Here is a 23,063-nt window from a genome sequence, read left to right as displayed (position 1 = left end):
GACCAATTCTACAAGTGTGACAGGTAGGTGAAATAAATCCATATCTGGAACGTTCTCTATTCTACCATAGCAAAGTAATTTCCGCTAGGATTTGCTCTTTGAACGTCGTCCTCCCGGGGATTAGAGTACATCAAGAGGGGGAAAGATTGCAAGAAGAAAGGAAGACAAGATTGCGAAATGGAGGATTGGGCTGCACCGGATGCATAATCGATACACAAACCCAGGAAACAATGGTCTATTGTTTCAGTGATTGATGAGAATACATGTGGTTGTCATAGCGACCATCGCTCGTCAAAGATTTATCTTTTTTCTATAACGAAACACTTAGACGATAGTAATTATCTAGTTTGAATGTGGACGTGTCTTTTTTTAGTAGATAAAGGGGGAATTTGGATCGATCGACTTTTAATATTTTACGAGATTTAACAGTGGGTGTTTTTATGATGATGGAGGTTGGGTTATAAGGGCTGGAAACAATCGTTTGCTGTATAAAGATACCGTAGACTGGGACAAGTTGGCTGACTGTCAAGAGTCACGACTATGGTATGAAATGGCCCGAAATCCGTTTATTGTGATAAACCGATTCGGCAACTTGTCATCTTTGATTATCGTATTTTTCGAATGGTATTTGGTATCTATATTGATTTGCTGTGATTGTTCAACGATGGATGGATAAATTGGTGTGTACAGAGGGGTTAATGTATATTTGGAACTGTAAACGGTACAGTTCCTTTGGTCACGTGACCTTCCACGGTCATCAATAATATGGTCACGTGAACTTAACCATGAGGTATTGTTTTAAATCCAAATAGTTTGCAATGGAATTCAGTTTAAAGTGTTGTGAGTGTACTTTCCAAGTGTCATATATATATTCTTAATTACTTTAGTCATAGGCCGTCAAAATACAAAGACATTTTTAAAAAGTATGTCTTTTTATTAACAATTGTTGAACTAGGACCAAGGAACCTCAATATGAAATTTGAGAAGGATACTTCAAGCATTGCCGCATAGCCCTAAATTTTTGAAGCGACTGTATTCTGTACAGAACCACATTGTGTATTCTAGATACTTGTAGAAGGATGTATTTTAGATATTTGGAGAGGATGTATTTTAGATATTTGGAGAAGGATGTATTTTAGATATTTGGAGAAGGATGTATTTTAGATATTTGGAGAAGGATGTATTTTAGATATTTGGAGAGGATGTATTTTAGATATTTGGAGAAGGGTGTATTTTAGATACTTGTAGAAGGATGTATTTTAGATATTTGAAGAAGGATGTATTTTAGATATTTGGAGAAGGATGTTTATTACATTCTTACCAGTGAAATATCAAAAATTCTTCATTCTATAAAAGTGATATTTTTCACTAGTGAAAAATATCACTTTTCCTGATTTGACCAATGAAATTAATGATTAGAAAATACCAAAATAATTGACCAATCAGAAAGCCCGATATATATGTCAGCACCTGGACAGGGGGAACTACTTTTTTTGTTTACAAATTATCACTGTAGGCCTAGTTAGCATACGGGGTAGGTTTTTCGTTGATAAAAAATGTAATAAACAGAATATCTAACAGTGTCTTCAGTTATACCAAATATATTTCACTCGTGTGGCTAATATTTTGATATTTTTCACGAGTGCTGCGCACTCGTGAAAAATATCAAAATATTAGCCCCACTCGTGAAATATATTTGGTATTACTGAAGACATTGTTAGATATCCTCTATATTTTAGATATTTGGAGAAGGATGTATTTTAGATATTTGGAGAAGGGTGTATTTTAGATACTTGTAGAAGGATGTATTTCAGATATTTGGAGAGGAAGTATTTTAGATATTTGGAGAAGGATGTATTTTAGATATTTGGAGAAGGATGTATTTTAGATATTTGGAGAAGGATCAAACTGCTGACAATACTATCCAATTAACAGGAATACCGTTATACAACGAGTAGCTCTTGACGTGCATTCCCGAGACGTCGCCCGCCGATGTTGGCCCCTCGCGCCTGACACAATGCTGGTCGCCATCGATTTTGTCTGAGGAATGCCAGTTATTTTGATGAGATATTTTCAAACAGTTTCTTGCAGCTCAATTGTCAAGTGTCATATATGATAAAGTGAAAAGTCACAAAATTAATCCGCGGTGTTACTGAAGCTGTGTACCATGCACGCCGCTACACGGTATGTAGCAAGAGTTTTATTTATCATGAAACCCGAGTCTGAAAGGCTGGGCTGGATTTCCAGGAAATCTCCATACAAAGTGGTGCTTTTCATGAGCAAATACGGACTCGCGAAATCCCAGACAATATGTATGAAAATCACCCAGCCTTTCTGGCATTGTCCATCACCGAGAGCTCCAAACCGAGCCCGATAATGTGGGTTTTTTTTTGGTTTTTTGTTTTGCCATTAAAAAACTTTCTCCATTTTCACTTTATTCCAAATGTTCGGCAAATTGGATAAACCGTTTTTTATCCTTTCCCAACTTCCGTTCCGACCACTTGAGCACTTCCGGTAAACCATTAAGGCAATCATTTGATAGTGTATGTAAATACGAGGTGATCAGACCTATCATTTTATACTTCTTTATTTGTATACGAGTCATTTTATATGCATTTAATCGCGTTCGTAATGGTATGAAATGCACGGCATTTACATGATAGCATCAGTGTGGTCACGTGACTGTCTGTAAAATGAGAAGTCCCTGAGAGAGACAGAATTATAGAAAGTCTTTTTACTGATTTATCAAAGATATCAACGACTTCAACCACATTATCGAGAAACAAATCAGGTCTCATTTGTTTCAAACGCCGATAGGGCATCGAGGTAGAATTTGCATCGTAATGCATTGAATAATCGGCCTGACATATGCTGTTTTACATGTGGTTATCGATCTGGCCGTGGTTGCTAGGATACGGTAATTGGTAACCGGTCACTAGTGCAGACATGGTCATTCATCAGACGTTTGTTTGTATGGACAGAAAGCCCCGGAAATAGAATTACGTAGACTCTCCAAGTTTTATTGTCGGGCGTATGAAATTGTCAGATTCATTTAACTCTAGACAATGGGAGCCACTTTCCTCAAAGATAAAATGCATTGTGATTAATCAACCAATCAGCGAAGCACTTAACACCGTGTAATGAACTCAGAATTAGGTCAAGGTGTTGTTTCTAAATCTGAAGGTCAACCAAAAGGTCATCATGTAGCAGTAAAAACGACACACGGGAAGAAATAAAATGTTATGATTCTACAGAAAGAGCATTAAAACAAATCGACTCTGATGTCATTTGTAAAATACGTTTTAAATTGCATTGCGAATACCCCATACCTTGCTCAATGTATTCTGGGGGAAATTGACTGCATGGGCATGTTCAAAGTGAAGTAACCAAATTATGTAAATTTTCAGACAGCATTTAATAATATGTTCTAATACGACGAAAAATGATTAGTACGCCATATATCTCTTTACATGTTTGTAAAGACCTTTACCTGCTACAGAGTACAACTTCCGGTTGTGTTGTCTCCCACTCAGAGCCTTTCCGCCAATCTTACGAAGAGCATGGTGGAAAGGTATAATGCTGTTCCTATTACTGACAACTTCGGACTTAAAGGCTCTTTGTGGACTGTTAGACAACCATACATCTGTATTGATATTTTTGATCGGTGTTAAAGGAATAGTCGGTAACACGAATGTAATATTAACTACATTTGACTTAAATATAACTCATAAAATATCACCACCAAAAGATAGCTATCAGTCTTAAGACTTTTGTCAGTTTTAATGTCGAAAACAAAAAGAAATGCTAAGAAAGAAGTTTATGTCATAATATCGAGCAATGGCGAAGTGAGGATCAGAACCGAACCCTCGGATTTCGAAGTTATGAGAAAGGACATTGTTTACGTAAACCCTAAAATACTATAGTTCCTGAATTGAACCGAGCACGGATCATGCTGGTGACACAGGGACCTGAGAATTTGTTACAGCCTGCGTGTATTGGACCTTCCCTGGTGTGTTTAGCAAACTTTCGGACGTTTTTGGAGAGGGAAATAAACACCGGGTAGTGTCATTGTTTAAGAATTTTTATCTAATCCGACAAAACATCTGAAAGTGTGTTAAATACACCAGAAAAAGGTTCATTTTCATGTAGACTTTAACAAATTGTCAAGATCCCTGTGACGTAGACTGTAATAAAATATCATATCCCTGTGACGTAGACTGTAATAAAATGTCAGATCCCTGTGACGTAGAATGTAATAAAATACCAGGTCCCTGTGACGTAGACTTCAACAAATTGTCAGATCGCTGTGACTTAGAATGTAATAAAATGTCAGGTCCCTGTGACGCAGACTGTTATACATTTTCAGGTCTCTGTGGCGTAGACTGTAATAAAATGTCAGATCCCTGTGACGTAGAATGTAATAAAATGCGAGGTCCCTGTGACGTAGACTTTAACAAATTGTTAGATCCCTGTGACGTAGACGGTAATAAATTATCAGGTCCCTGTGACGTAGACTTTAACACAGTGTCAGGTCCCTGTGACGTAGACTGTAATAAATTGTCAGGTCCCTGTGACTTAGACTGTAATAAATTGTCAGGTCCCTGTGATGTAGACTATAACAAATTGCCAGATCCCTGTTGCTGGTGCCATCCGTCTTATCTAACCTGGTACACTAACTTGCAATACTAATGCACCAACATATTTTGGGAGCCGGAATGATGTAATTTAAGGAGTAAATTGTTAAGATTAGTGATAGATAAGAGAGAAACATATTAGTATTTCCTAGATAACAAAAGAACACTCGGAGTAGGTAAATGTGGGATATATGTTACTTGTCTTAGGAAGCGCTGAATCGATCGAACATGCGTCATTGAAATTTTGTTATTTTTTTCCCCATTGTGGTGTAAGTAGGCGGCAATACTGGCTATTGATTCTGTGTTTGGCATACTGACAATTCATCACAAAAACCTCCAGGAATTGTTAGTGATTAAAGTCGGCAGAACATAACCTACCACGCTACCGGCAACTTGGGTTGACGGTGTCGACGAGGAGTGCGGAGCTTTCGTGACAAATAAAGGGAACATCACACCATTCGGCACGTCTCGGAGTATGACATATACTGCCTAAACATGCTCTCTCGGCCGTTTACGTCAAATACCATGGACAATCAACACCAATACTTTATGTGTACTTACTTGTACAATAACGCTATAATAGACTGAACTCGTAGTTAAATTCTAAAATTCAATGCCAGTTTTACAACACATAGTATTCTCACGGAGGTGCACCAGTATCACCAGGAAATTTCGATTTATTCCATCAACAATAAATATACTAGCTATGGGTACACCGAATGATATTAAATTGCCGCGCATTAGAAAACGATTTTAAAGTAACATGCTTAACCAGATTTATTTCAACAATACACACTTACGATTTTGTTTGTTTAAAAAGTGTGAGGGGTGGTGCTCGCCGTGACTGTGTCAACTGTATAAAGATAAAGATATTTACAAAATGTATTATGACGTATTTGAGCTGTTTATGCAAACACTAGAACACAACTGAGTAATGGAACTGTGTAATAATGTAACCTCGATATCGTCATTACTCGACTGTGTAATAATGTAACCCTGATATCGTCATTACTCGACTGTGTAGTAATGTAACCCCGATATCGTCATTACTCGACTGTGTAATAATGTAACCCCGATATCGTCATTACTCGACTGTGTTATAATGTAACCCCGATACCGTCATTACTCGACTGTGTTATAATGTAACCCCGATACCGTCATTACTCGACAGTGTAATAATGTAACCCCGATATCGTCATTACTCGACTGTGTAGTAATGTAACCTCGATATCGTCATTACTCGACTGTGATGTAACCCCGATATCGTCATTACTCGACAGTGTAATAATGTAACCCCGATATCGTCATTACTCGACTGTGTAGTAATGTAACCCCGATATCGTCATTACTCGACTGTGTAATAATGTAACCCCGATATCGTCATTACTCGACTGTGTAGTAATGTAACCCCGATATCGTCATTACTCGACTGTGATGTAACCCCGATATCATCATTACTCGACTGTGCAATAATGTAACCCCGATATCGTCATTACTCGACTGTGATGTAACCCTGATATCGTCATTACTCGACTGTGTAATAATGTAACCCCGATATCGTCATTACTCGACAGTGTAATAATGTAACCCCGATATCGTCATTACTCGACTGTGTTATAATGTAACCCCGATACCGTCATTACTCGACAGTGTAATAATGTAACCCCGATATCGTCATTACTCGACTGTGTAGTAATGTAACCTCGATATCGTCATTACTCGACTGTGATGTAACCCCGATATCGTCATTACTCGACAGTGTAATAATGTAACCCCGATATCGTCATTACTCGACTGTGTAATAATGTAACCCCGATATCGTCATTACTCGACAGTGTAATAATGTAACCCCGATATCGTCATTACTCGACAGTGTAATAATGTAACCCCGATATCGTCATTACTCGACTGTGTAATAATGTAACCCCGATATCGTCATTACTCGACTGTGTAATAATGTAACCCCGATATCGTCATTACTCGACTGTGTAATAATGTAACCCCGATATCGTCATTACTCGACAGTGTAATAATGTAACCCCGATATCGTCATTACTCGACAGTGTAATAATGTAACCCCGATATCGTCATTACTCGACTGTGTAATATTGTAATTAAATGTCGTAAACTTACCTTTTCAACACCAAAGGAAACTTTTTAAAGAAACAAAATATCTATATAATACTACATTGTATCATACTATAATATTATTTCTTATTCTAATATACATTGTATATAAAATGTATATTAGAATAAGAGATAATATGATTTTTTGAAAATATATATTCTGCCTTGCAATGGCCTGTGTTACATGTATGTCGCAGCATGTCTGCTGATCACCGAAGGAAAGAAAGCTTTTGGAAGTGCGCCTAATCGCCTTATGATAAAACGAAAACTGAATGATAGTTTTTTGCTATAAAATCTGGTATTTTAGTTTGGTGTAAACAAATAAACACACGTTTCATAATAGAGACAAATACTTCTACCCTGTCTCAGTCACTACCGACAGTTCAAGGTAATTCTACGTGAAACAGAAACATTATCGCCGCTTGTTTCCCATGCCCCTGTGTTCCTCGCTGGAGTGTCACACATCTGACCGACCACGGGCGCGTATAATAGTAAATAAGAGCTGTACACCATTAGCGAAGCAACGCTAATTTCATTTGGTCAATAGAATTGTCTGTGTTGTAGAGACATAAGTCGTGTATCTCCAGGAATCTATTGTCCCGGGACAGACAACGACATTGTAAATTGTCGCAATGTTGGACTCCCAACATAACACAGTCATCCGCAACATAGGCAATTACAAGGTTTTAGAACGCAGTAGAATTTATATGTATCCATAAAAAGACATGTACATAGATTCCGAGCACGGGCCGACGTGTTTAGGGTTGGTGTAAGGTCCTGGTGTTAAGGCCTAGCGCGGATCCTTTGTTTTGTCGTTTGAGTCCGGGACTCGTTGGTTTCCGGCGATGGGGATCCTTTTGATACTGAATAGTCTTATATTTAAGTATTGCGTTGTGCGATAAATTACAGAATTTTTATATTCACTCCTTGTACGATGCCCCCTTTCCAACCCATTTTAACGTGACCGTTGCACGATACTACTTTCCCACACCTTTTTAAAGTCCTCGTTGCTGCTTGTAAAGTCTACATATCTGGCATGTTGTCCAAATTGTGCGATTCATCACGTTTGCAGATTTTGCTTCATCTTTTTTAAAAACAAAAGCGCCTCTCTATGTTTTTTGTTTTTAGATATAAAACTTAATCAAGCTAAACTTCATAATCCCTTATGGAATTATCTTCATGTAATTCCCTTCAAATCTGCTCAGTTATGTCAACTATTCATACATCCATACGCAAAGTATGTAATAAACATATAGAAATAGGCGTGAATCAACCCTTCGCGCGCCGAGTTACATCCTTCGATGATAACCAGAAAAGAACGGGTTAGTTTATCCAAAGCCGAGAAGTTTCACTGCCAATCCATGGTGGCTTTTCACATTTAATCTATCTTATTTTTTACCTAACCGACTCACGTTGACTCTATAATTAAAGCCGTAGATGATGATGCGGTTTCACCAATCCCTTACCTTTGCGGCAGTGATCGACTTTGTGCTTCTGGTGCGTAGCTTTGGTTGCCAGTTCGACATTTTTCAAAGCAAACCAGTTTGCGCATGCGTACATGGCATACTTCCCGCGGCTCATTTACATATAAATAGTGGAGTACCGCATTAGAGATTCCTCGTAATCAGTGGGTAGTTTTCCGGTTATAATTGCAATTATGACGAATTACGATATTGGTTCTCACATGATATCATCATTAGGGTATATATTCTTTAAAAAAAACACTTACTTTCGTAATTTTGTCAAAATGTCTATGTTACGAAAACATAGAGAGTCCTGAACGTTTTATTGTGTCATTTGGAACAGATAGATCACTCAGGTGGTACGATCGTAGACACATTTGAGGTAAGCAGTTTGTTTAAAAGAGTTTTTTTCGGTGGTTAGAGGGCACAAGAGCTGGAAGGTAATTTGGACGGTTTGATCAGTACTTGTCACTATGATGTCACTATGATGTCACTATGATTATTAGAAACGGTTTGGTCGCAAGAGTGACATCGTCCTGTCCAATTCACTGTTGACTAAATCGTGATATTCCAAGGCTGGTCCCGAATGTTGCCAAATCAATTGAGAACGCATTGAAATTGTTATGAACATTGATCAAGTAATTTCTAAAACACTTGAACATCATTCAGAACGTATGGGAGGTTTGGTCTGAAAGAAACTGAATCAGTCATATTATCATCTTTAAGGTCGCGTTAATTGATGCATGTGTGTACAGGTACACCATATTGAATACAGGTGATAATCTTTATGTTCAGGCACAGACCACTTGAGCTACCGACTTGACAGGTGTTTACATATATCTGTGAAAACCAAAACAAATATCCACGACAAAACCGTCCTCTCCAAAACGAGTACTGCAACACTAAAATACGTCTAATATATGTTCAACACCTTGAAGATTTGACCTCATGATCTCGACCGGTTTTACACCTTTAATTTTCTTTCATCGCCATTGTTTAGACCCCTCTACCCGTTACCATGACACTGGTCCGTGTATCGTCTGTTCCCTCTGACCCAGCCGATACTCAACCTGCAGATCAATGTTTGCAATACACACACTATATATATACTTTCGGTCGTAACTGTAACTTTTTATTCCGCCTAATAAATCATTTGTAAACGGTTAACACACAGTAATCGAATTCATGTTCGATCGTGACATAGCGAGTGCCAGAAAAATGCATTAAAATATCCTAGTTATAAGCATGCACTCTCTTCTGAATTTTTATTAACACAACACAAACTGCGTTGAGTGATAGGTTGAAAGAAATGTCTAGCACATCTGGAGTGAGATTGAATGAAATCTTACATTATACAGCCGCTTCGCTGTAACATATAATCAAATATTACACAAACACAATTGTAATCAAGACGGATGGACACAAAATCGATCTGGGACTGGAGAGACGATTACGTGACTTGCATACTGACTACAAACCCGACATGAAAGATTGGATCAAACCTCGTTTGTTCGGCCGGGCACGGCTTACGTCCCGGATAAAGGGAGCGAAAACTACTTCCCGAAAACTGCCGTTCCAGTAGTGAAATTTATTTGTATGCATTTCAATAGAACTCGCGTGGTCTTTTGAGAAGATTACATTGGGTCTTTGTATATCCAATGTCCTGTCGCCACATGCGCCATAAAATCGCATGCTGGACTGAGCAATGCCATTTTGTCGTCAACTTAGATTAGGGCCAAAGGAACTACATGCTTGATACTGCACATTGGAGTGCATATAACAGCCATTTTATTGTATAGCAATGTTTCATCAATATCGGGCGGGGTATTGTATAGAATTTTTACGCGGAACATCAAAAATCTCCCGGGATTCATTGCGTAAAAGCAATCTCGGCAGAGATTTAAGGGAACCGTCCACTTTCTGTGGCATAACGGTTACTTCTCCGAGAATCATTTGATCAAATTCCCATAAAAATGTAATATGGCTTATGTATGTAACCACATGACCAGTGATATTCCGGACTCGTACACATGGTAATAAACAAAATGTCTACCAAAGTAACGTATTTTCTATGTAACTGTACATAGTACTACAATATTACATGCCTCTCCTAACCCGTATCTAAGGTGACAGCCGATATAACCCATAATGCTATCCTGACATTTTCTTCCCAACGACATATTCCCAATGGTGCCATTCTGTTACCATGGTAACGGAGTTTTCTGTAAGTTGTGCTAGCCCACGTTGTTACCCAGTAGTTGCGATTCTCGTATGTCATGTGACTTTAGTGTTGATATTCAATATATTTTTGTCCAATGCACACAGTGTTTAATAGTCCATAAAACATTTTAAGTGCGTCCGCAAAAATCCACTCAGACCAATTGTGTGAAACACGGCGGAAGGAATTGTTGCCATCATTAGATACTAATTAGACTTCCGCTAACCACATTGTCCTAATCATGTTATTTTTCAACAGTTGTAATTATCCTGTGCTTATTGAATCACACGCATGTTAAACGACTCTTTTAGATGACCAACGCTACATTACATTTGTTATTTGAGGTTTTTTATCTGAAAAACCAAAAGACGAAGAAAATTCCAAACCGAGCAAAGACAATTGTGATCGAGCTGAGATAATTGCGATCAAGACGAGACGATTATGGCCAAGCTGAGGCGAGTTTGATCGAGCTGGGGCGATTATGACCAAGCTGAGGCGAGTTTGATCAAGCTAAGACGATTGTGACAAGCTAAGACGATTGTGATCGAACTAAGACGATTGTGATCGAGCCGAGACGATTTTTAATCTAGCTCAGACGATTGTGATCTAGCTGAGGCTACATTGCTAGCATCTTCGCCAATTGTGTTTAGGTCGAGAAGGAATCGAACTTTATTCCGAAACTTGACGGAATTGGCCGAAACGTTGCCTTTGGGACCAAAGTAATTGTGACTTAGGTGACTTAGAGGTAGGAAAGGGTTAGCGGGTGGGGCTAGGTCATTGTTAGACCTAGACTTGATTTGGAACCAGAGTATCTAAAGACCGGAAGTCATGAAAAAGTACGGGCTTCAAGGGGCTACGACTCGTTTTCTATGGAAAAGCGCCTGAAAGAAGGAACGAAAGTTCATGGGACCCCTAGTTACTACACATAACAATGATATCTTATACAAAACACATTGAATTTACGTATATCACTTTATGTATGCGTTGACATTGAAATTTCAATAGTGTTCTAATTAGAATACTCTAACACAGAAGAATCTACATGTTTATAGAAGAACGGGTTCGTTTTCGTCCGCGGACAATTTCCGTTGTTTGTCATCGATGACATGCTTATATGATTTATTGATATAACAGAACAAAAATACAAAACCTGATTAAATTAATAATGTTATGCAAAACGCTGAGTAAAGTGTGTTATCGTGTTAAAATCAATATTGCCGAGGACTTCAAAGCAACCTGGAACGTTATAGAAATGCTATTAACGATACGAATATTTGATCAGTAGGTGGCCTTTTGATATATAACGCATTGAAATATGTTTTCGTTCTCTATAATATAAATTCTTAAATGAGGAGATCAATAGTATTAAACTGATTGGTTGACGCTGTCTAGTCGGCCATTCGAGGTGAAAGGTTTCCTTTACAGATCCTATCGGGGACAGAGTTAAAGCTGTGTTTATGAGCTGATTTAAAAAAAGCGGTTTTGGTATAAACGAGAATTTCATTGTGTCGTTGATGAGGTTTTGTCACTAGGAGTAGGATAATAAAACAGCATTGTCGGCGAGAGGCGAAATCAATAGATAGTTATATACAATTTTCTCTAAACCCGATTAAAACGGCATTCTGAAGTCTTATCTGGTAATGCCGACAGCCATGTCTTAGGTTTCTTTGACGAACACGCGCTATGGGCACGTGCTAGCATGCACATTACGTACACTGCAAATCGACAGGTGTTCGAGATGACGGGGGACCAGACGACCTTCAAGCGGTATTAACCACTGGTCACGACGATGTCTGCCAGACAGGAAAAGTACGTGTCACTTTTTAAACACTACTGACAGACGTTCATAGAATATGTGGTATCTTATCACTTTCTGGAATCCGCGACGAGAAACCTGTTCTTACCACGGAAACATATACATCCATGGAGTGTCTGAAGTCGATTTCGTCAATTTCAACGGACATGTCATAGTTTGAGATACAGTACAGGCAGTTCTCTGGCTTGTTTCGGGACAAAGGGGCAAAGACATGAAGACGTAATGCCTAAACCTTCACCATCATGGATGTATTGGCCAATAATGAATCTAACCTGTATAGAAAGTAACAACATATTACAAACTATATCTGAATAATTAGGGTTCAGCAGTACCAGATTTAAGCATTGCAATTGGCTATATTCCTAAGAAACCTATCAGTGGGCAAGTGGGTTAGTGTTTTGTACATAAATTAAGTCGTTGCATATTTACCTGCTTCCCGTCCAAGGTGAAAACTTTGCGAACAGCACCAGAATCGAGTTTGATAGCCTCCGTAATATCATCCATGACTTGGTCAAAGGAATGAGCTGTCTTCCGGTTTAGCAGCACGCGCACAGCCTTTCGGGGTTTTGATCCGTTCCGGACAATCGTGACCAATTTGGGTTTGATATAATCCTTCATATCTTCCATAAGTGACTCGCGCATTGTACCGGAAATAGCAGAGTCATCATCTTTGGCGCGAACATTCACGTTCCAATTGGGACTAGCGCTTTTTGTATAGTCAAGACGTTTGAAGAGATCTGTGGAGGCGCACACATAACTCTCGCCCTCTTCCAATTGGTCTAGGCGGGTCACCTTGTGACTTCCGTCTGCTGAGAAGATGTGACGGACCCCGTTAGGGAGAACGTTCCGATCACACACCGGACTATTGGTTAGGTCAACAAGTAGTGAATCAAGCGTCCGAAATCGCTCACACGACACAGCATAAACAATTCCTTTGAAGAACTTGTCTCCGTTCCGATAGAATCTGACCTTCATGGCGCGCTTGTCGTCTGTAACCTTCATTAAACTGTGTCGAATTAGGCTCCCATGAGCGCTGTGCGCCGGGCTTGTTCGCCCACTTCTTGATGAAGCACGTGCATTTCGTGCTTTGTCGTCTGAGAACGCAAAGTGCTCTTCAAAACCGTTTTCTATCATTCTGCTGTTTTGTCTGGATCTGCAACAACAGAAAAGAAATATTGTCAAACTATTTTTCAATTACGCACTTTACAGGTTTTATGTAATAAAGATCGAGTGCAATGATATCATTTTCACAGTTGCTATTTATAATGATGCGTTACAGCGCGACGGTGCCCCCATAACGATCACTACATCGATAATGCCAAATTTGTGAGCACCGATTAATTAAAGTGCATATGGGAGACATGCGCTCTCGTCTAATAAAAACATTTTGTATCAGATATGTTCAGTGTCCGTCTCTCCCTGATCTGCCATTACTTCACACATTAGGTAATAAATTTCCCTTAAAATCCCAAAAACCTGACGATCTCGGCGCTACCGATCCGGGATCTGTCACTCCCAAGCCTAGACACACTCCCGTCCGGGAAACGAAACACGTGACCGCGGCAATTTATCGTTAGTTCTAAATGAGATTCCTGACTGACATGGAAACCACTGCGGTCCTGTATGTAACGGGAGGGTGTCCGTCTGTCCATGGGCCTTGTGTGGACTAGTGTGTCATCGCTCTAACTCCACTATTGATTTCTATCGACAGTCTAATGCTATGCATGTACTTGTTTGTCTACGGTCCTAAATTCGTGAACAGTCTCATTCTAACCATAACTTACACTTTACTTACGTCACCACTGAACACAACACAAAATGTTTGTATCTCGAACATAAACTAGGTGGAGAGAAAGAGGAAAATCAGACTATCCGTATATGTACCTAGTGCGCCTAGGCTAGTACTCCAACAACCAGATTGCGCCTGGGATAGTACTCCAATTACCATATGTACCCAGTGCACCCAGGATAGTACTCCAATGACAGTACATGTATGTACCCAGTGCGCCTAGGCTAGTACTCCAACAATCATAGTGCGCCTAGGCTAGTACACCAATAGCCACAATGCGCCTAGGCTAGTACTCCAACAACCATAGTGCGCCTAGGCTAGTACTCCAACAACCACAATGCGCCTAGGGTAGTACTCCAACAACCACAATGCGCCTAGGCTAGTACTCCAACAACCACAGTGCGCCTAGTCTAGTACTCCAACAACCATTGTGCGCCTAGGCTAGTACTCCAACAATCATAGTTCGCCAAGGGTAGTACTCTAATAACCACAATGAGCCTAGACTAGTACTCCAACAACCATAGTGCGCCTAGACTAGTACTCCAACAACCACAATGCGCTAGACTAGTACTCCAACAACCACAATGCGCTAGACTAGTACTCCAACAACCACAATGCGCCAAGGCTAGTACTCCAACAACCACAATGCGCCAAGGCTAGTACTCCAACAACCACAATGCGCCAAGGCTAGTACTCCAACAACCACAATGCGCCAAGGCTAGTACTCCAACAACCATAGTGCGCCAAGGCTAGTACTCCAACAACCATAATGCGCTAAGGCTAGTACTCCAACAACCACAATGCGCTAGGCTAGTACTCCAACAACCACAATGCGCTAGACTAGTACTCCAACAACCATAGTGCGCCTAGGCTAGTACTCCAACAACCATAGTGCGCCAAGGCTAGTACTCCAACAACCATAATGCGCTAGACTAGTACTCCAACAACCACAATGCGCTAGGCTAGTACTCCAACAACCACAATGCGCTAGGCTAGTACTCCAACAACCACAATGCGCTAGACTAGTACTCCAACAACCACAATGCGCTAGACTAGTACTCCAACAACCACAATGCGCCAAGGCTAGTACTCCAACAACCATAGTGCGCCAAGGCTAGTACTCCAACAACCATAGTGCGCCAAGGCTAGTACTCCAACAACCATAGTGCGCCAAGGCTAGTACTCCAACAACCATAGTGCGCCTAGACTAGTACTCCAACAACCACAATGCGCCAAGGCTAGTACTCCAACAACCATAGTGCGCCAAGGCTAGTACTCCAACAACCATAGTGCGCCTAGACTAGTACTCCAACAACCACAATGCGCTAGACTAGTACTCCAATAACCACAGTGCGCCTAGTCTAGTACTCCAACAACCATAGTGCGCCTAGACTAGTACTCCAACAACCACAATGCGCTAGGCTAGTACTCCAACAACCACAATGCGCCAAGGCTAGTACTCTAACAACCACAATGCGCCAAGGCTAGTACTCTAACAACCACAATGCGCCAAGGCTAGTACTCTAACAACCACAATGCGCCTAGGCTAGTACTCCAACAACCACAATGCGCTAGGCTAGTACTCCAACAACCACAGTGCGCCTAGACTAGTACTCCAACAACCATAGTGCGCCTAGACTAGTACTCCAACAACCATAATGCGCCAAGGCTAGTACACCAATAACCATATGTACCCAGTGCGCCTAGGCTAGGACTCCAATAACCATATGTACCCAGTGCGCCTAGGCTAGGACTCCAATAACCATATGTACCCAGTGCGCCCAGGCTAGGACTCCAATAACCATATGTACCCAGTGCGCCTAGGCTAGGACTCCAATAACCATATGTACCCAGTGCGCCCAGGCTAGTATTTAGAAATGCCCTAGTGCAGCCGTGTCCGCCTGAGTCAGTACTCAAACGATTCTGTGTATCCAGTGTACCTAGGCTAGTATATCCATAGCTCTTTATAACAATTCAACTACGATTTACTTTCTGTCGTAGTCTCCCTTGTCGTCAAACCATGATTCCCATCAATAAACGGCGGGGAAACATTTGACTGGCCATTACAGTGAGCATGCGCCAACATTAAGATATAAAGCAGTGGGTACGCCTGAGAAAAAGGCATACGTACCAAGGTAGGTGTTAGAAATCTGGTTCAATTCCGTCCAACGTCCGGGGCTATATTCCAATGCACCAAGTGAGTCTATGTAGTTATTGTACAGTGTGCCTTCGTGGGGCCTTCAGCAGTAGTCAAATTAGTCAATAGATCACTATCCATAAAGGTTAGTGTGCGACAACATCATCCTGACAACGACTCGATAATGGTCAATGATCAGAACGCCAACAGATACATCTACGTCCGAATTCCAACACTAAACATTTCCCCGCTTATATCTCAGGTGTGTCACTGAAAATCAGCTCCAGGATCCACAGAGAATTTGTCAACATCGTCATTACACGGTTGAGGTTCGTCTGTGGTTGCCCCAAAATGACTTCTACCCGTACAAGTTGTCAATCTCCACACATCTGAAGGGTTAGGTCACTCTGTATATAGACATTTACAGGAGCGTCCTTTGTCAGAGCTAGCTGTACGATATATATATAATCTCATTGACTTTACGGCACACGTCTTTCTCACAATGTAGACATTATGGAGATCTACAGGCTTAGCCCAACAGTGATGATAAACTACTATCGAGCTATGTACCTGTGTGTTAATTAAAACAGGGACGGGACTTGGCATGTCGATTCCGAATAAACCTTCCTAACAAAAACCAAACTAAACTTATTGACTGAGAATTTGGTTAGATGTTGATAAAATGTACAGGTAAACAGGAAGATATATATATAGTATTGACAGTTTATTGTTATACAAACATGGTATATACAATGTAGATACTGATGTACCTGTATACAGGTATGGTATATTTGTATGGTAAAAATGTACTAATATTTATAGGTATGGTAAATAGGTACTGGTATTTAAAGATATGGTTCACAGGTAATGTGCACAGGTATGATATATAGGTTATACTACTTATAGGTATGGTGTACAGGTATGGTAAATAGGTACAGTACTAATATTTATATTTATGGTAAATAGCTACTACTATTTATAGGTATGGTTTACAGGTATGGTAAATAGGTACTGATACAATGTATTTAAAGGTAGGTTTACAGGTGTGGTATACAGGTACTGCTCAACAGGTGTGGTATACAGGTACTGCTCAACAGGTGTGGTATACAGGTACTGCTCAACAGGTGTGGTATACAGCTACTGATCAACAGGTGTGGTATACAGGTACTGCTCAACAGGTGTGGTATACAGGTACTGCTCAACAGGTGTGGTATGCAGGTTCTGCTCAACAGGAGTGGTATACAGGTACTGATCAACAGGTGTGGTATACAGCTACTGATCAACAGGTGTGGTATACAGGTACTGCTCAACAGGTGTGGTATACAGCTACTGATCAACAGGTGTTGTATGCAAGTACTGATCAACAGGTGTGGTATGCAGGTACTGCTCAACAGGTGTGGTATGCAGGTACTGCTCAACAGGTGTGGTATACAGGTACTGCTCAACAGGTGTTATATACAGCTACTGATCAACAGGTGTGGTATACAGCTACTGATCAACAGGTGTGGTATACAGGTACTGCTCAACAGGTGTGGTATACAGCTACTGATCAACAGGTGTGGTATGCAGGTACTGATCAACAGGTGTGGTATACAGCTACTGATCAACAGGTGTGGTATACAGATGCTGATCAACAGGTGTGATATACAGGTACTGATCAACATGTGTGGTATACAGGTGCTGATCAACAGGTGTGATATACAGGTACTGAACTACAGGTGTGGTATACAGGTACTGATCAACAGGTATGGTATGCAGGTACTGATCAACAGGTGTGGTATGCAGGTACTGATCAACAGGTGTGATATACAGGTACTGATCAACATGTGTGGTACACGTGCCGATCAACAGGTGAGATATGTACTGATCAACAGGTGTGGTATGTACTGTTCAACAGGTGTGGTATACAGGTACTGATCAACGGGTGTGATATACAGGTACTGATCAACGGGTGTGATATACAGGTACTGATCAACAGGCGTGATATACAGGTACTGATCAACGGGTGTGATATACAGGTACTGATCAACAGGTGTGATATACAGGTACTGATCAACAGGTGTGATATACAGGTACTGATCAACGGGTGTGGTATACAGGTACTGATCAACAGGTGTTGTATGCAGGTACTGCTCAACAGGTGTGGTATACAGGTACTGCTCAACAGGTGTGGTATACAGGTACTGCTCAACAGGTGTGGTATACAGCTACTGATCAACAGGTGTGGTATACAGCTACTGATCAACAGGTGTGGTATGTACTGATCAACGGGTGTGGTATACAGGTACTGATCAACGGGTGCGGTATGTACTGATCAAGGGATGTGGTATACAGGTACTGATTAATAGGTGTGTTATGTACTGATCAACAGGTGTGGTATACAGGTACTGATCAACGAGTGTGGTATGTACTGATCAAGGGATGTGGTATACAGGTACTGATTAATAGGTGTGTTATGTACTGATCAACGGGTGTGGTATACAGGTACTGATCAACGGGTGCGGTATGTACTGATCAAGGGATGTGGTATACAGGTACTGATTAATAGGTGTGTTATGTACTGATCAACAGGTGTGGTATACAGGTACTGATCAACGGGTGTGGTATACAGGTACTGATTGATAGGTGTGCTATACAGGTACTGATTAATAGGTGTGGTATACAGGCACTGGTCAACATGTGTGGTATACAGGTACTCATCAACAGATTGGGTATACAAGTACTGATCACCAGGTGTCGTATACAGGTACTGATTAATAGGTGTGGTATACAGGTACTGGTTAATAGGTGTGGTATACAGGTACTGATCAACAGGTGTGGTATACAGGTACTGATCAACAGGTGTGGTATACAGGTGCTGATCAACAGGTGTGGTATACAGGTACTGATCAACAGGTTTGGTATGCAGGTACTGATCTACAGGTGTGGTATACAGGTACTGATCAACAGGTGTGGTATACAGGTACTGCTCAACAGGTGTGGTATACAGGTACTGCTCAACAGGTGTGGTATACAGGTACACACGAAATTCTACAAAGTCACAGACTCAGAATTGTATGTACCATTTACAGCGTTTATCTTTTTAGGGTCACTAACTAATCTCTGATTAGCCACTGATCAGCAGCACATATATAACCATCACAGGTATAACGTAAGGGTGTATGTTTCAATAGTATAGTAATTCACCTACGTCCCTTTCAGGTGTTAAAAGTCTACTTCCCTCAGACATACTGACGATTGGTTTGTAACTCCATTTAATGTCGAGTTTAAATAAACAAATTGAAATCCATTTTATCACACGTGAACGTGTGTACACAGGACGAGGACTGGGCCGATCAGCAGGAAATCGATCTCGTTCTGAAAATCGATCCCAATCAATCAATCGAACTTTAGTTGATCGGGGTCAGGCCACATACTATAATGTCGTCTAGTGTGGTCCCACTGACAGGTGTCTTATCAGGTAGGCGTGGTACCAATTCACACAAAAAACAGAGCTACACCTGCCGGCCAGGTACCGGGTATACATTGTATAAATACGTTTGCCATGTCGGAACTTTAAATGTGAACTTTGGAACCGTGATCGACATCTTACTAGTATTCAGAGACTGGAATCGACGTTATGGGAATATTTGGTAGACACGTGTCACCCACACCAAGGATACAGGGCGAAACATACTCAATTAAATTGAATTAAATTCTTTATTAATCGTTATTAATCGACAGTTTATGAATACACGATTTGCATACATTAAATTACAATAAATATTTCGAGGGTCAATCATACAAAATCTTACTTTCTCCTAAATCATTTCCTCGTAATATGTTTGCATAATGAACAAATTTTCCTAAATTACACAATTCTTTCGTATTACCAGACGATAGAAATATAATTAATTTGAAGACGGAGGGATTTATTCGATAATAGGGCTTAATATATTTGATTATCAGCTCACTGTACAATGGGACATTTAAAAATGAAGTGATATTCATCCTCGATGTCAGTAAGACACACAAGACAGGTTCGAAGATGCATAGGTACGTTTATATGTCTGCCTGATTCGATAAAAAGACAATGAGAAGATAAACGAAATCTAACAACAACTTTTGTTTATCATTAGCAGGAATTGGTTTAAAAAGGTAAGTTTGCATCCTATATGTCCCTCTCGGACACTAACGATCACCTTTAATGGTCCATACTCATCATAGTAACTGATACTAATAATAACTTGGAGTTTGATATACCGCTAGATGACAGCAACATAGCCATCATGGTTATTGGACCGTTATAAACCAGCCACTGTCTTTCTCAACTCCATGGGAAGCTTACAGCCGGAGCTGCCATTCCAGCGCTAACAGGTTACACACGACATCTATTGCAAAAGAAGAGTTTTGTTCAGTGTTACAACAAAGACTCAAAACTAGCGAGCAATCGGCCACTGCGTCCTACCACTAGACCACTGTACCTCGTGTACTCTGTACCTCCTCAATTAACCCAGGTACCCTCCGACACCATCACCAGAAGTTTCCATTTGTCGACAGTTACATTTCCATTCTCTATCAGAAATGTAACTCAAAGGGTCAATTATCTGCATGATCGCTGAGTGAAGATATGAATTACTCCACATTCTTCGATACCATGGACTTGATGGCTGGGTGAAGAACATGAGACATTACGGACTTGGATTTAATTAACGGTATTAATGACATTCCTAATATCCAATGTTCAATAAGTCCTTATATTTGTCCAACTCCTCCATATATGGTGTTCCCTGGTACCACAACTATCGTCCACTGTGAACGTCTCCGTCGACCGTTCACAATTTACAGTAACTTATATAATATATCCATCATATAAACCACAGGCTGACGTTATCCTCCAGAATTTTCCTCGTGATGCCAGTTAATCAAACGACACACGTACACATTCCTCGCCGGGTATTTACTCCACAAGGCTGCTGCATGGAACATTTTGGTTATCCATTTCGACATGTTTAATTCAATTTTAATTCAAACCTATACACATTATATGAAAACCCATTTGTCGATACACTGAAGTACAGGTATTGTTAAGTCATAATAAAGAGTCTTTATACTTCTCCTACTATTTAAATGTCAATATTAACCATGTCAATGTCAAACATATAGCCATATATTAAAAAGTACAGATATCTACACCTTCGTCAATATATCACCAATAAATATTAAAATATGTAAATGTCTCTTTTTTTCGTGCAAATATCAAATATCACTAAATGATGACTACTAGAGCTGATATCGGTCTGTTTTGTATAAACCATGTCAATATTTGAGTATCTTTCGTAATATCAACAACTCAACATAATCGTATTAGTCACCACAGACATTACCAAATCAACCAGCATATATTGTATCATACATTACAATATCCACATATAACTGTCGTTTCTGTGTAATATCGGTCCCTGAAAGTATCATAAATAATACCATTGCCATACTCTTAGAACCGTAATAGTCGACTGTCTGGGAGCTTATTTTAGTGGTTAACTCGTGAAATAGACACCATCGTCACTTACCCTTCAAAGTTAATTATCAATTACAAACTTCTTTTTAACTACAACACATACCTCGAGAGAAATCCGTTTGTATAATTTATCCATATCTAGATTTTTACACTCTCCTACAATCCCAGCGACTCGGTACAAACTCCCAACGGTGTTGAATGGTTACCTGGACGTAAATCAATTAACAGGTATATCTTACCTAGACGCTTTATCGGTGTGTCCGTAACCCATTACGAACTCCAACCGGTCAAACCTGGACTGGTTCCTGGTTATAGAGTGTAGGGCTCCACTATTGTAAGGCGTAGTATTTAACACCAAACATTATTGTCTTAGACTTTTTGTGACTAATAACCAGAATGATGTTACGATAACAAGTTCCGATTTGATCAGCTGATTCGTGAATGGACGATAATTGTGATGTCTCAACAATGGAACTAGTGTCGACAGACAAATAACGCTACCCAACACACCCTGTAAACTAGTATGGAGATTAACCGTTACATACCCACTCCCAAATCCCTAATCCTAATCCAGTCACTGACCGTCAACTTAAGCAAGGTCCAGTCACTTATAGAGTTGACAATATATAGATATACATAGCACATTCAACTTTGACTCCTATGGTTAAAGCTTACCTTAGTTACTGCAGATTGTCTTCACGTGCAGGCTCCCTACCTTGTCGTTTTACAGAGCCTGTTCGCACGTGCCTGTCTCTTTGTCCAGACTCTGCGAGTATCGCTCAGATAGCGATGAGTCAATTCGAAAACGCATAATTTTTCATAAATTACTACATTTCAATGGCACAGATCGATATAGTCTCCTGCACGCGCTCTCTTTCCCTCGCTGAACAAGTCGTCTCCGATAACTCTCCCGTCTCCAAAACACCGGGTACAAATACAGACTTGATAACGGTATATAGTGGATATATAGATCCCCCGTATTATATAAAGGGTTAGCCCGATCACCCAATACACAGTCAATATCCAGACTTGTGTATTATTGATCGTAAAATTGCTGTTTAAATACTCACAAACCCCATTGTTTATTCTACTTAAAAAGAATTGACATACTGGCTGATTACACCTACAATGTGTCACGGTAAATCCTCACCCGTTCCTTTGTAATCCCCGACGTAAGTTCTTTTCAATTATAACTGTATCCATTTGTCGACACAACTCGATGTAAACCTCCCTCTAATGTTGACAAACAGAACCGCTGTTGTAATCAACAATACATCTTTCTGAACAAACAATACTTTTTTTTCAGTTGTGTAGAAAATTCAACAAGCGCCTCTGTAAACTATACGAAACTTCTCACACACTTAATAACTGAAATCAAG

The 23,063-nt window shown here is 40.1% G+C and overlaps 1 protein-coding gene across 5 annotated transcripts in view; it reads right to left on the bottom strand.

Moving 5' to 3' along the window:
- LOC117329257 (serine/threonine-protein kinase DCLK1-like) overlaps nt 1-22,639 on the bottom strand; it is a 65,805-nt gene extending 43,166 nt beyond the window's left edge. For 2 of the 5 annotated variants that reach the window (XM_033887114.1, XM_033887115.1), the window contains exons 1-2: nt 21,924-22,121; nt 12,688-13,411 (exon numbers count right to left, since the gene is read on the bottom strand). In XM_033887114.1, coding sequence (XP_033743005.1) covers nt 12,688-13,411; nt 21,924-21,955 — 756 coding nt within the window. In that variant the 5' untranslated portion in view covers nt 21,956-22,121. Of the gene's footprint in view, nt 1-12,687; nt 13,412-16,178; nt 16,566-21,787; nt 21,893-21,923; nt 22,122-22,359 lie in introns of those variants that run through there. The other 3 variants (XM_033887116.1, XM_033887118.1, XM_033887117.1) reach the window with 3 other exon arrangements.
- Nucleotides 22,640-23,063: the final 424 nt, after the last annotated feature.

This window comes from Pecten maximus, chromosome 6 (genome assembly GCF_902652985.1).
Source record: "Pecten maximus chromosome 6, xPecMax1.1, whole genome shotgun sequence".
Classification (NCBI taxonomy): Eukaryota; Metazoa; Mollusca; class Bivalvia; order Pectinida; family Pectinidae; genus Pecten; species Pecten maximus.
This window is presented reverse-complemented; position numbering and strand designations above follow the sequence as displayed.